Below are 14,186 nucleotides of genomic sequence, written 5' to 3'. Positions count from 1 at the left end.
TTGAATAGAGTGCAATTTCTCAACGCCTCAATATCGCACAGTCTTTATCGGAGAAAGTGTCATGCTATATCAAGATCCTCCCGTTGGGAGGAGAAAGCTGCTAACTCTTCAAAACCAAAAGTTAAATCGAAGACTATTCAAGCCATCAGGGCCACGGTCAGAGTTTGGACACTCTTCCAGCATGACTGAACTGCTCAAGGTAATCCATCAAGTCCATCCACATCTTTTGCGGCAACGAGTTGGAAAACCAAGTATTCCCTTCGTAATCCTTACCAACCACCACAAACACGCTAGATATGGCAGAGACAGTGTTGTGGCCAGGATCAGAAGCCTGGTAGTACACTGGATGTCCCCTCTTCCCCCTTCTTGACTCAAGGCTTACCTCTTGCTCTATCGCGGGGCTGAAGTCCAACTTCTCAGCAAGGTCCCCCTTGCTCCAATTCGACATGAACTGGGCAGCCATGTTGGTGCTTCCGAAGACGACAGGCATATTATTTGTCTTCATAGACTTCACTGAGAGTGCCGTTGAGGCTTTCAGCTGTTCTTCTGTGGTCTGTGCTTGTATGGCCTCTCGCACTTGGAGAGCAAGTTTCCCCAGTGGCAGGTCCAGGATTTCGTTGGCGCGACAGAACACAAAGGCATTGGTAGGGGAGTTCTGCACGTATGCCTTGTCTGGTAAGAATATCGATCTGGCTCGACTTCGAGGGTCGACTGCCATGATAGTTGCCAGCTCTCGATTCGCGTCCCGACCTTGGTACTTGGCCAGCATGAGGCAAGAGAGAGCGGCGAAGACATCTCCTTCGCTGATGAAAGGTTTGCTGCTTTCTTCTCCCTCTTCCAAGTGGCCTCTCGCTTGCTGCATCATTCTGCTAACTGTATCTTTCGGGATACACAGAGTCCGCGACTGAATGTTGCCGGACTTCCACGATTCATACAAGCTCCGTAAGCCCCAGACTTTGAAACGCCAGCCATCAAGAATCTTGTCGGCAAGGACATGGCGTTCTTTGGGCGGTGACTTGAGCATGTCGTCAAACACGTCTTTCCTATATCCTGGCATTTGGATAATAGCTTCTGGCTTTCCAGCTAAGACCTGACTCCAACCCTCAAATATGGCAGACAACCCCATTAGGTCGGTTGTGACATGGGAAAACGTCAAGTTGACAAGAGTGCCGTCGGTGAAGGTTTGCACATGGAGACAGAATTGAGGTATGTCAGAATGAACATAGTCATCCATGTTGCGAGGCGTCTCGGGGCGGAGTCCAAGGGCACAGAATTCTTTCGGTCCAGTATAAGTAGAGATATTCCCAGTTGGGCTGGGTAGCCTTGAAGCCAGTGGATGTTCTGACATTGGGGTTTGGAACTCTTCTCGGGTGAAATGCACTGCTGGGCGCTCTTCTGTAAATTCTCGGGGAACATGTATTTCGAGTCCGCCGTCTGACTGTACGCGGGTCAATATCGAGAAACTTTGAAGAGTCGTGAAACCATACCTTCTGCCGAAATCTCCCGCCCAATCTCCGCCATCCATCCATCTCAAAAAGCTTGGACAAAGCATCGTTCAATTTATGGGGGTTCAGTACGTCTTCGAACTGCAAAGTCCATACCAGCACAATTCCCCGCGCCGCTGCAGTATCGTCAAACAAGTGCACCGGAATGATGTCATCTGGCTCAACAATGTCTGGGAGAGGACGTTCCTCTTCCTTCTTGAAGAATGGTATGTAATTAAGCAAAGCCGCCATTGTCTCCGATATCAAAGACTTTGAAAATTTGTGCAATGACTGCCATGATGCGGGGAGAATTTGTTGGTCTGTACGAGTTGCTGCCATGATAATAAGCGAGATGCCAAGCTGGATGGATGGCAAGGTAACATGCAGAGGATTACATTCCCTGCTCTTCCTCTGTGGTGCGGGGTTTTCAATGCCCCTCCTCAACCCCAGTAAGGCAGCAGTTTAAGGGTGAGCTACTCCGTAATCTTTTCCAACATGGAGCTGCTTAGGTGAGGTGTTCTGAATGGCTGGCTAGTTGGAAGAGCTGGTGGAATTGGTTAAGCGATGTTCACCAAGTGCCGTGAGGAACATGGGTTGAAGCGGGGGCAGGCAAACACTTGCCATATCTTGTTGCGTAGAAAGTACGAAGCAAATCACTGTCGCTATGGTTAATCTGGGAATAGCATCAACATAGTGCTCGTCATGTTTGCCCGTATTCTCTTATTCACAGCCCTGCTTGTTGTGCCTCTGGCTTACTTTTTAACCCACCAGACCCCAACAGATCATGCGCCATATGTCCAAGGAAGAAACAAAACCGTGCTCTTTCTCACAAACAGCGAGCATGGTCTGTCCAATGTGCATCTTGCAACAGCATCGGCGTTTCTAGAGAACTACCCAGATATAGAAGTGCATTTTGCTTCATTTCCGCCTATTGACAAAAGGCCGAACGAGTTTCGTCCTTCGCCAAGATTAAGTCCCCTCATGCTAAATCAATCGCTTTTCGCGGTCTCACCGGTCCGACATTTGTGCAGGCAATCGCCAGAGAAGGTCGAAGCTTCATATCCCCTCCTTGATGGAGAGGTATCGCTACTTTGGCCGAGCACATACAGCTTTGGATATCGCCATGGGCGTTTGAAGATCATGTGCACTTGTGCAAAGAGCTGGGTAGTGTTATTGACGAAGTAGATCCGGCTGTTATTGTGCTTGATAGTTGGTTCCGGCCAGCTATAGATGCCACACGCAAAATAAATAGGCAACACGCCTTCATCACGCCCAATACTCTTGTAGACCATTTCTTGGGCATTCAGCCTTTCTGGACCAGGCTCTGGAAATACCCCGCGTAAGTCGTTGCTTCCAAGGAAGTCGATTGACACTGACAGCAATAGTCCATCATCAGGGTTTCCTTTCCCAGTTCCCTGGCTCAAGCTTCCGGAGAACATATACATGAATATACGTTATATTTAAAGCGCAATGTTTACACCGGATATGTGGGAAAAGAAAGGTCGACTTCAACATATCGGCCTTGGAGAACCAATGAATTTATTCGGAATGCACCGACCGAGTGTCCCTTGGATAACTCAAAACACACAAGGCGCCATGATCCCAGTAGAGGTTCTTCCGCCAAACGTCGCCTGTGCTGGGCCGATCATTCGGTCAGGACCACCAGCTGACCTTCAGGATCCTGGGACTGCAACTTGGCTCAAAAAAGCTCCTACAGTGCTCTTCAATCTGAGCAGTAATCTTGCAGTAGGTCCTGAGAATACAGGAAATGCATGTTTTGTTAACTTTTGGCAGTATGACAAAAGTCCTGCTGAAGTTATGGCAATCGCCATAGCAGCGTTACTGTCCTCTACTGATTACCAGGTCTTGTGGAAATTTAATAAGCTGGGATACTTTTCTGATAATTTCCTGGTGCACTTGAAGCCCTATCTCGAAAACGAGCGACTGAAAATGCCAAGTTGGCTTGTAGCAGACCCGGCATCACTTCTTGATACTGGAAACATTGTTACTTCAGTGCATCACGGCGGTTCGAACTGCTTTCACGAAGCCCTCGTGTAGGTAATGCCTGAGACTACTCGATATACAACCACTGACGATTTTGAAGAGCCGGTGTCACGCAAGTTGTACTTTCTTGTGGGCCGACCTCTACAACTATGCTGCTCTAGCTGAGACAAGAGGCATTGGGGTTTGGGGTTGCAGGGATTCAACGCCCAACTGGACGAGTGAGTGCTTGCTGGATGCCTTCATGAAAGGAATAGATGGCTGTGGTGAGAGTTTCTTACAGCGACGAGCGAAATGGCTGGGTGATAGGATCAAGGCTGGGAAGAAGGGGCGTGATGTTGCTGCTGATGAGATTGCCAAACTGGCATACTTGAAATCATCAGAGGGGTCTCCGTAGATTTTCTACGAGGCCAAAAGATCCACCAATTCTGGGTTCTGGTTCCTCTTATGTTACTAATCTTGATTTACTCGATAAACCTTTTTTTGTCAGTGCGTTTATTCTTGTGTCGCTGTTCTTTATTCAAAGGGCTGAGTATCTCGGGATGGGCTTAGCTACATAAAATGCATGAGCCTCAAGCAGGACGCTAGGGGATTAAAGCGCTCTGTCTGATTCGCTAAAGCCCTGTAGGCAATACGCCTGGTATACGCTTGGCGCCGTAATACGCTTCCAATACGCAATACGCCAACCAAGAACAGCGTATTCATTCGACATGACTAGACGCAAAAGTAGAAGAAGCGGCAGTAATAAAAGAGGGAAAAAGCATTAAATATGTGTCTCTTCCTGACTCTACAGAAATAATTCCTTTAACCCCAAACGGTATCATTCTGCAGCATGAAAGCTTTTCTTTTTCCTTCAGCGTTCTTCGCAATCGTGGCCTCTGCACTGCCGGATCCAAAGGGCCATGAGTTCCGCGCCGCAGGACCCTACGACAGTAAGTCATCCATTTCAAATCGGAACAGCTACTATAACCAAAAGGCTAACATTGTGTCTCACTACAGGTCGATCACCGTGCCCAGGTCTCAACGCTCTCGCCAACCACGGTTACCTTCCACGTGATGGCTCAAACATCGATTACGACATGATCAATCATGCAGCCCAAGCCGCTTATAATTTCGAAGATGGCTTCTACATCGATGCCGTCAACATGGTGTTTCAGCTCAATATCTCCACCTCAAACAGACCCAGCGAAACCTTCCATCTCCGAGACCTGGCTCAGCACGACCAGATCGAGGTCGATGGCTCCCTCACTCGAAACGACATCTTCTTCGGTGATGATCTGCACTTCGATGCTACAGTCTTTGATCCCGTCGCACGCGACCTTGGGCTGAACAAGATCAGCCGTAAAGATAAATTTGTAACAATCGAAACTGCAGCCAAAGCAACTAAAACTCGGCTCGACCTCGCCAAGCGTGTCAATCCGGAGTTCAATGCTTCCGTGCATCAGCATGAGACCGAATATGGCACTACTGCGCTCTATCTCTTGACTATATGGGATGAACAACAGAAGGCAGCGCCAAAGCATTGGGTTAAAGCATTACTTGGTAAGACCGTTCTTTGTCACTCAGTGCTTGATTTCATAGGCTAATGAATTTGTAGGCGAGGATAGAATCGCTTATAGAGAAGGATACAACAAAGGCAAGACGGTCAAGACAAATAAGCAACTCGGTGCTATGACTCAGGCTGTTCGAGCGGTGGTTGGGTGGAAGCCGTGACTGAGCCTAACAGGACTGTTCTGCTTGCCTTGAATTGAACAAAATGCATTTAGACGACACAATACGTACCGCGATAATAGATTGCTACTGGCTACAGAGTATGTTTTTAATATTATTGTTAAAGTGCCTTTATCTATCAATGTTGTGGTGCTGTTGAGCTTTCCCAACCCACATGCAGTACGTCTTTTTTAAAGCGAGTCGCCTTAGGCCAGGCATTGTACCTCGAACCTGTTCTCGATGTTTTCATTGAGAGCTATAGAGTAACCATGGCGATTTTTATCACGCAAATATCCAGAAATAAAATATATTACCTAAATTTGATCTCCTTAACCCATCGTAGGAAGATCCTGAACCCTTCCTTATTATTGCGAAATGGCAATCATGAAAGACTACCACCTTGCCTGGTCTGAATAAAACGCATCGATAGACTACACCAGATAATATGCACGGCGATAAGAAGCTATCGCTCTGCACTTTCCTCGAATATTCAGACTCAATGACGTAGCGTGACGTCTTCAGTACGTGCTCATGACGCCCGTATATCTGACGATATTACCACTCGACTCTCGTTCCCATGAGCCAGGTCAACCCTCACTACGACACCATCATCATGCCCAAAACAGCCGTCGTCAGCGGCGGAGCCCGGGGTATCGGACGTACTCTCGCGCGCTACTTCCTCGAAAAGCAATACCGCGTCTTCATTCTCGACATAGACGAGCAGGAACTCACTCACACGACGCGCACCCATCTCAAGTCCTACTACGACTCCAAGGCCGTTGATTCCGCCATCTGCGACTTGCGCAACACAGATGAGATTTACGAAAAGATTCAGCAAGCAGCAAAGTTTCTCGGTGGCCATATCGACGTTGTCATCAACAATGGCGGGATTGCGTCACCGCACTGGAAGGATGGCAAGACTATGGTTGATAGAGACACGTTGAAGGAATGGAAAGCGTACATTGAGACGAATCTCACCGCGCCATTTGTGGTATCGCAGGCTTGTGTCCCGTTCATGAAGAATGAGAAGGATACAGAGCCTGTGACAGATGATAGCCACAGCACTGCTGGGCCTTGCATCATCAACATAGGATCATTCCGCGCAAAGCAGAGCGATCCAAATCAGGAAGGTTACGCATCTGCGAAGGCTGGTCTGTTGGGTCTCACTCACAGTATGGCTGTTAGTCTGCAGCCCTTCGGGATCAGGGTGAATTTGGTGGCGCCAGGTCGAATCAAGGCAGGTCATGAGTCGAAAGAGGGTGATGAAAAGGGCGTTGAGTGGGCGCATTTGAATGAGAATAAGGATGTGGAGGATCACCTTACGAATAGAGCTGGAAGACCGTTGGATATTGCTCAGGCTGTTGATTATATGGTCAACGCTGGCTTCGTGACGGGTCAGGACCTCATCGTCGATGGAGGCGCAGTCATGATCAAGTAGTCCAAGTCATCACATCACAGTCACGAGAGAAACAAAAGTGTTCGTAATCATTCATATTCATATTATACTCATACAGAGCATTAACGTTAAAGTATTTCTTTGAGTGGAGTTGTGACTGTTTCATCAGTCAGGGTATAAAGTAGGCTTCTTCCAAAGCCGCATTAGTCGGTTTGAACCATTCCAGGAGTCCTTTCATCCTGCAAGTTCAAGTTCATATTTGTGAGTGGAGATGTTGTGTCATAGATCAAAAATAAACCGCTTTGATCAATCCCGGGAAAACAAAGTAACGCCTCATGTACTGTTTGTTCCTCTCGCTTGACTTAGTCGACACCGCTGTCGGAGTCGTCGACAACAGCCGGCTTCGGCTTGGTCTCTGTAGCTGGAGCTGTAGCTGTAGCTAGTCGCAGGGGGCCCAGGGCGGGACCGAGGCGTGCTCCTGGGGCGGGCCACTTGTTGGGGCCGAGAATCTGAGGCTTGTTTCTGCGATGGTGTTAGTATGAGATAGTAGAGATGGTTGGGGAGGGGGGACGTACGCTTGCTCCTCGGCGGTAGCATCCTTCTTCTTTTGCTCTTCCTTTTGTTGTTTACGTTGAGCACGACGAGCGTCCTTCTCCTTGCGCTCAGCAGCGCGCTTCTCCTTCTCCTCGATACGCTTCTTGGCCTCGGCGAGCTTTCGCTCCTTCTCCTGGACATCAGCGCGTCTCTTCTCATCAGCCTTGCGCTTCTCCTCCAGACGCTTCTTCTCTTCGAGCTTTCGCTCTTCCTCGATACGTCGCTCCTCTTCAAGACGCTTCTCCTCCTCGATTCTCTTCTTCTCCTCAAGTCTCTCGCGTTCCTTCTCCTTCTCGCGCTCCTCAGCGACCTTGCGTCGACTCTCGGCCTTGAGCTTCTTCTCTGCCAGGCGGCGCTTCTCTTCGACCAACTTCTTCTTCTCCTCGAGCTTGCGCTTCTCCTCAGCGCGCTTCTTCTCTTCAGCACGTCGCTTGTCCTCAGCTCTCTTCTTCTCATCAAGTTTCTTCTGTTCCTCGAGTCGCTCTCTCTCACGCTCCTTCTCCATCTCCTCAACCCTCTTCTTCTCTTCAGCCTTTCGCTTCTCCTCTAAGCGGATGCGTTCGCGCTCATTCTCCTTCTCGCGTTCACGCTCTCTCTGCCGTTCCTCCTCCCTCTCGCGCTCCTTCTCATGCATCCTCAACTTCTCCTTCTCAGGATCTGATCCTGGACTTGGGCTCTTGATCTTCATTGAGGCTCGGGCTGATTCGTAGTCCTTGTACCGGTCCCTCCGGTTGTCGTTATCAAGTTGGCTGAGATGTCGGCTATGGCGTCGCTCTCTTGCGCGCTCAGGATCAACACTTCTGGTGTATGACCTCTCCTTCTCGCCGCGGTCAGAGTCACTGTGCTTGGGGGTAGCTGCCTTGCGCTCGTTGTGTAGTCGTCGACGCTCTGCTCTCCGAGCCTCCCGATCCTCGTCGCGATGTCTGTCCTCTTCAGGAGCGCGAGGAGTGTGGCTATGTGAGGCTCGTGAGTGCTCACGACTACTCTTGTGTCGCCTCTCACCATCCACGCGACTGGATCTCCTCTCACGTTCGGCATACTCGGGGTCGCGATGTCTGATGGAAGCAGAGGTAGAGTGTCTCTTGTCAAGAGTAGGTCGTTCTCTCATGGATCTGCGCTTCTCTCTCTCCCTCTCCCGCTCCTTGTCCTCTTCATCACTTCGTCCAAGGAACCTCCGTGAGAGGCGACGAGACTCCTTCTCATCGCTTCTCTCTTCTCTCTCCTCACCTTCGCGTCGCTTGTGTCGTCTGTGTCGCGTGCTTGGACTACCTGCTCGGCTTCTGTCTCGAGTATGGCGGTCCTTCTCAGTGCGACCACGTTCTTCATGCTCCCTGTGTCGGCGACGGCGTTCTGATCTTCTCGCCTCCCGCTCCTCGGGTGTCTCGGTTTCAGACCGATGACGCCTCACCCTTCGGTCAGGACGTAGAGTCGGTTCATCCGCCGCCTCCGGGCTGACCTTATCTCTGTTGAGCCATTGTCGCCACGACGACTGACGCTTCTCCTGGACAGGCCGCTCAACAACAGGCCTGCCCAAAGTCGGTCTACCCAACGTGGGTCTGTTGACCACCAACCCTGGATCGTCTACCTTGTAGGCAGGAGGGGGCTCAATGAAATCGACTGTGTTTTGAGAAGTGTCACTGTCAGACTCGTCATCAGTGAAGACCTCCCAGTCAGAGACGTCACGGACGACGGGCACGGGAGCGGGAGCTTTGGCGGCAGAAATCCCTGGACCTTTGACACGACTCTGCTGGGCCATAGCAATCTGTGAGACGATGTGTTAGAGGATCATTGAGTGAATGATACGATGATGAGTGGGGGTTTATTATTACCTAGCCAACCCAACCCAAGAGACGTAAATAGTGCAGTGCAGAGTTGAAAGATTCAAGGGGGCTGGCGGGCGTGATGCCTGCTAGATGGGATAGTTAAGGAAGATTTGGTCACTGACGCGACACGACAAGGCCCGGAAATTACTCTTCAGCCACGTGGGGCGTTTTGTTCAAGGGTCTATGTAAATAAAGCGTCACCACTAATTTCTCGGCGTTCCAACGGGGCCAGTGCGCTATGTTTGGTCTGTTTTGTCTGTTTTTGTTTGTTTTTGTTGACCAACAGACATGAGATATCTCGAGATCAGATTCTTTCAAGTTTTCCAACTCAACCTGGACGATGTTGAGTTAAAAATAATGTTGTTTTGAGAAGAGCGGTGAGCATTGACAAGTCATGGGATGCGGCTAGATGGGTCATGAGGTTTGACTGGAGGGTTATCGAGGGGGAGGGATGTGGCTGGTGATATCTGAGGAAGAGGGTGTGTGGCTGGGGAGATTGCGCAATTTAAACTGTGTAATGGGAACAATTCTCGTGTAATTCTCGTGTCTTTGCCTGATATCTGAGAGAGAAAAGAGGCGAAAACAAAGAAACTGAAACACAACGCTCTTATACTCACTTGAAAAAGAAGCGGTAAAGTTGTTGAGTGACTCACACTGGAGTCATGCGCTGGTGAAGTTTTGGATCATGTACGTGTCAAGCCACATCGCCATCTGCCATAGGCTGCTAGATCTGAGCTAAACTTGGCAGTGGAGACAACGGCAACGGACGGGTTAGATCCCGTTTAGCTCCGACCCGAGGTGAGTCTAACTAAATCCCTCACCAAATCATTGACGACTGCTGTTTCAGATTGTTGCTTTGTTGTTCATGCCTCTAAGTAAATAAACACGATATTATGACTCTGGACGAGACACGTCGATAAAAGGGGTGACTCAGTAAGACTGGAGAGAGGGAGGGAGTTGGAGGTAGCAGACTCGAGCAACATGCATGAGATGATGAGACAAATTTTGTAGCATCAACTCAATGAAACAAGGCAAATGGTTCGACACATGCATGATTGAGACTCGTGACAACTTGCAGCGTCTCTGTTGATCAGTGGTCGCATGAACCGTCCATCTTTATTGGTGAATGCCAACTTTAACTTCCAGAAGTGAGCACCCGTTAATGCCGTGCATATGCAAGCTTGCACAGACTTATCCACAGCGGGTGCTTGGAGGAGTCGTTGGGGCAAGACATGGACATGCACGGGAGGACTGATCGAGTTCCAGTGGCTTATTGCAATCAGTCCAAAAAATAAAATAAAAAAAATACTGTCTATCCTGGGGTTCGAACACGCGAGCGTTGTGAACTTGGGACTCGACGCTCGTTTTCTGCTTGACATCTTGGTTGGCATCGCAGCTGGAGAAACTGGTCCCAAACACCGTGCAAACATTGAACGCATCGCAGATCCTCTGAACCACAACTTCTTATGCAGATTACTCTACAAACTGAATCTTACGAACGAGGAATTAACATCCCTTATTCCAAGTAACGGTTTTTGTGCTATTAAATCTACGTTGCAAGTGTCTGGCTACAAAAACAGTCTCTCTCTCCAGGGTAGTTTCGCCAGTGGATAAACGCGTCGCGTCGCTAGCGCCCGGCTGGGGAAGGCAGTTGAGTGACTTGCAGAGGTCAAATGCTCAATCCCAGTCAGTCTTGCAATTTACGATATGGAAAAAATTAGTGTGAAATGGGGTTCTGTGCCCATTCAATTGCTATATACTCTTCATTGCTCGACATCGAAGTGAGTAAATAAATGATAATAATTACAAGAAGTGTTCAATCGCGTCACGATTTAACTGCAGCCAACGCTCTTCACTGAACATAGCGACGAACACGGCTGTTGGAGCCAATGCATTGCGAGTAATAGTCGTTCATCTTCTTGCAAGAAGTTCCAGAGGGGCACGTCGTAGCACCAGTCCAGTTCTTGCCTCCGCATTGACCGTACATCTGAGCAGTGGAACCAGAGGAAGACGAGGAGTCCGCGGCGGCCTCGGAGGTCTCTCCCTCATCACAATCTCCGGTGGCAACGGGCTTCGCCTCAGCCTTGGGCTCCTCGTCACACTCGTCGCTAGACGAGGATGTCTGCTTGGAGGGAGTCGCGGATGCAGCGGGCTTCTGCTCTGTCTCGGAAGAGCTATCAGCAGCAGCCTCAATCTCATCATCGCAGTCGCCAGTAGCAATGGGCTTCTCCTCAGTCTTGGAAGGGGTAACGATTGTTTCCTCCTCGCAGTCGTCGGAAGCGACAGGCTTCACCTCCGCGTTCTCAACAGGCTCAGTCTCGGTCTCCTCTTGCTCGTTCACAGCCTCAGGAGTAGTCTGAGGAGCAGTCTCGGGCGTGCTCTCGGGAGTAGTCTCAGGTGTAGCGGGAGTGGTCTCGGTAGCATCATTGCCAGACTCGGGGCTTTGAGATGGGGCGGAGTCAGAGCCAGATCCTGAGTTGGAGCCGGAACCAACATTGGCGGGTCCAACGCTACCAAGGACAAGAGCAGTGACTTCGCTGGCAGAGACGGGGATGATGATGTTGTCCTTGTTCTTGGCGACAGCGTTGAGGCCGCTCTCACCCTTCAAAGATGGAAGATCACCGCTGCTGGTAGCAGAGTTGGGCTCGCAAGCACGGCCAAGAGCGGACTGACAAGCAGAAGCACCGCTCTCATCAGCGACGAACAGAGTGCTGACGGAAGCAGCCTCCTTGGTGATGGGAGTGTCGACACCATCAAAGACGTTGCCCTCAATGATGGCGTTGGCTCCCTGGTAGGCATCAAAGGCATGGCCCTTCATGTTCTGGAAGTAGTTGTTGGTAGCGTGGAAGTAACCGTTGGTGCCAGGCTCACCAAGCTTGGGAGCTCGGCCAGCGACATCGTGGAAGTGGTTGCGATCAAGAGTGACCTGGTCACCCTCACCGTAGAACATCATGGTCCAGTAGTGGTTGCCATTGCAAGAAGCAGAAGTGTCGGTGACACCGTCGAATTCGGAGTTGGAGATGGTGAGGCGGGAGCCGTCGTAGTGGGAGACGATGAACATGCGGCCGACCTTGGAGAACTTGCAGTGATCGATCCAGACACCATCGTTGAGACCCTTGAGCTCGAGAGCGTCACCGCCCCATACGACACCGGGGTTGATGTCGGTGAACTCAATGCCCTGGACAATGACGTTCTTGGATCCCTTCTTGATCGACAGACCCTTGCCCTTGAGAACAGCCTTTCCGTTACCGATGATACTCTTGTTGCTGCCAACGGGAAGGGGCTCGGGACCAGCAGCGTCGTAGGTGATGGAGCTAACAGCGACATTGTCATCACCGCCGCAAGAAAGATCACCAAGGTAAAGCTGACCACCGTTGCTAGCACTGCAGCTCTTGCGATCACAACCAGCACCAGTCTTGACATCTCCAGTAAAGTCAAACTCCTTGTCGAGGTAGATAACACGAGGCGTGTCATCAGCGAGAAGCGTAGCAAGCTCCTCGGCAGAAGAAGGCGTAACAGCCTCTCCCTCACCACCAGTAACACCAGCAGCAAAACCGTAAGCCTTGCCCGAAACACTCTGAGCAGAAGCCGTGGCTGCAGCAGCCAAGATGGCAGTGATACTTTGCAGACGCATATTGAACAGAGAAATGAATGACAAGCCGTGAAAAAGGAATAAACGAATGACTTAGGCCGGCCTAAGATGTAACGAATGAATGAGAGCTAAATGAAGGAAAGTAAAGAGCAGTACCAAAGAAGTGAGAGAAAGTTATGATAGCTGACGATGTTGCACCCTTTTAGATGTCTTGTTGTTGAAAACGGGCTAGGCCCAGATGGTATGTTGAGCCGATTGTCCGACACGAAGTGTCTCATGCCCATGTTGTAGTGACCCAAACGGCTGGCGCCAAGATGATCTTGAAACGGCGACGGAAAAATTATGCTTATTACCCAAGCTTATTTGGGAAGAAGTTTAGTTTTGAGGTCTGTGTTTTATTCGTGGAAAAGGCTATATAAACACTAATGAAACAATTGACAGTTTACTTCATTTTAGAGCAAGAACACCGTTACGGTATTGAACAAATGTTTTGAGAGATTGTTTGACTGGAAACTGCTCTTTCGACAACTTCGGATCCGGAGCGAGGATACGCGCTTTTTGACCGTTTTTGAGTCCAATTGGCTCACGTACGTACGTTGTTCAACTCCGCGAAACCCTAGCTTGATTGTGGGCCTGCTTGTGCCAAGGATTCTGTTTGTATCAGGTGTATGGCACAGCAATTCCTGGCCTGAATTGCGGATCATGTTTCTGCAAGTCGAGATGAATTTTCCGTTTATTGGGGAGTTAGGCGAGCCAATGTCGTCTCCCTTTGTTTCAACAATGAACAATGCCAAGGGTAAAAAGCATAATTATGCTTGTCAGAATAAATGACATGAAGGACATATGTTCGATGTGACGTGCTTATATGATCGACAAACTTATTCATCACCCGGATGAAGGTTTCATTCCAAGCCATAGGGATATAACGAACCAGATGATAGACTCGCCAATGACAACGATTATCCGAAACGACTTGATCATACATTATACAGCTTGCTTGAACGCGCTGGGAATATTGCATTCCAGCGATGACATATCGCGTTGGCGATGACAGTCATACGCACCGCAATCATAGATAGACTCAATAAGGTAGACAGCCTCACAGATGCTTCACCTGGGACTGTCTCAGGGCAGGCAGGTGACTAGATTGTATTACGGAGCTCGGTTGGCTCTTACTTCTTTCCTTTCAGAACTGTGATTTTCTGTGGACTGGGCCATGAATATATATGTGTGATGACAAGCTCATTGCACTGAGATAAGCTTGGGGATAATTCCATTGTCTGTAACGAAATGTAGATAAGATAAGATAAGCACCTCCGATTTGCCGACGCATTTCCGCGTATCGAAAAGAATACAGGTGAGATTGTACCCGAACACATGCCACAACTGAATCTAAACTTATTCTTCCGAAAAAGATTTTCGTAATGACTGCAGTAGCCGGTTAAGCCAATAATGGAACTTAAAAAATCGATAGCGAATTTTGATCGACATCCCCTTAGGCGAGGGCTCACGCGACTCATTCAACCTCAGCCCTGAAGATCAAGGCTTAAACCTAAAGACAAAATAATCTACAATGCGCAACTTCC

The 14,186-nt window shown here is 49.4% G+C and overlaps 6 protein-coding genes across 6 annotated transcripts; 3 read left to right on the top strand and 3 right to left on the bottom strand.

Moving 5' to 3' along the window:
* Window positions 1-157: 157 nt before the first annotated feature.
* On the bottom strand, window positions 158-1,736 carry FTJAE_1118 (uncharacterized protein; the record flags this gene model as incomplete). Its single annotated transcript, XM_037344096.1, has 2 exons — window positions 158-1,438; window positions 1,488-1,736. The coding sequence occupies 2 exons, from the start codon at window positions 1,734-1,736 to the stop codon at window positions 158-160; spliced, it is 1,530 nt and encodes a 509-aa protein (XP_037211803.1).
* A 1,344-nt stretch (window positions 1,737-3,080) lies between these two features.
* On the top strand, window positions 3,081-3,882 carry FTJAE_1117 (2-hydroxyacylsphingosine 1-beta-galactosyltransferase; the record flags this gene model as incomplete). Its single annotated transcript, XM_037344085.1, has 3 exons — window positions 3,081-3,230; window positions 3,279-3,538; window positions 3,591-3,882. The coding sequence occupies 3 exons, from the start codon at window positions 3,081-3,083 to the stop codon at window positions 3,880-3,882; spliced, it is 702 nt and encodes a 233-aa protein (XP_037211802.1).
* Window positions 3,883-4,317: 435 nt separating this feature from the next.
* On the top strand, window positions 4,318-5,198 carry FTJAE_1116 (sterigmatocystin biosynthesis peroxidase stcC; the record flags this gene model as incomplete). Its single annotated transcript, XM_037344074.1, has 3 exons — window positions 4,318-4,417; window positions 4,485-5,027; window positions 5,083-5,198. The coding sequence occupies 3 exons, from the start codon at window positions 4,318-4,320 to the stop codon at window positions 5,196-5,198; spliced, it is 759 nt and encodes a 252-aa protein (XP_037211801.1).
* A 610-nt stretch (window positions 5,199-5,808) lies between these two features.
* Window positions 5,809-6,633, top strand: FTJAE_1115 (short chain alcohol dehydrogenase; the record flags this gene model as incomplete). The annotated part of the gene is made up of 1 exon (XM_037344063.1): window positions 5,809-6,633. One exon carries the CDS (start codon window positions 5,809-5,811, stop codon window positions 6,631-6,633), a length of 825 nt encoding a protein of 274 aa, XP_037211800.1.
* Window positions 6,634-6,953: 320 nt separating this feature from the next.
* Window positions 6,954-8,941, bottom strand: FTJAE_1114 (uncharacterized protein; the record flags this gene model as incomplete). The annotated part of the gene is made up of 2 exons (XM_037344052.1): window positions 6,954-7,113; window positions 7,167-8,941. 2 exons carry the CDS (start codon window positions 8,939-8,941, stop codon window positions 6,954-6,956), a joined length of 1,935 nt encoding a protein of 644 aa, XP_037211799.1.
* Window positions 8,942-10,860: 1,919 nt separating this feature from the next.
* FTJAE_1113 (bromodomain protein) lies at window positions 10,861-12,642 on the bottom strand (the record flags this gene model as incomplete). The annotated part of the gene is made up of 1 exon (XM_037344041.1): window positions 10,861-12,642. The coding sequence occupies one exon, from the start codon at window positions 12,640-12,642 to the stop codon at window positions 10,861-10,863; it is 1,782 nt and encodes a 593-aa protein (XP_037211798.1).
* Window positions 12,643-14,186: the final 1,544 nt, after the last annotated feature.

Source organism: Fusarium tjaetaba (assembly GCF_013396195.1).
Source record: "Fusarium tjaetaba strain NRRL 66243 chromosome Unknown NRRL66243_c0000023, whole genome shotgun sequence".
Taxonomy (NCBI): Eukaryota; Fungi; Ascomycota; class Sordariomycetes; order Hypocreales; family Nectriaceae; genus Fusarium; species Fusarium tjaetaba.
This window is presented reverse-complemented; position numbering and strand designations above follow the sequence as displayed.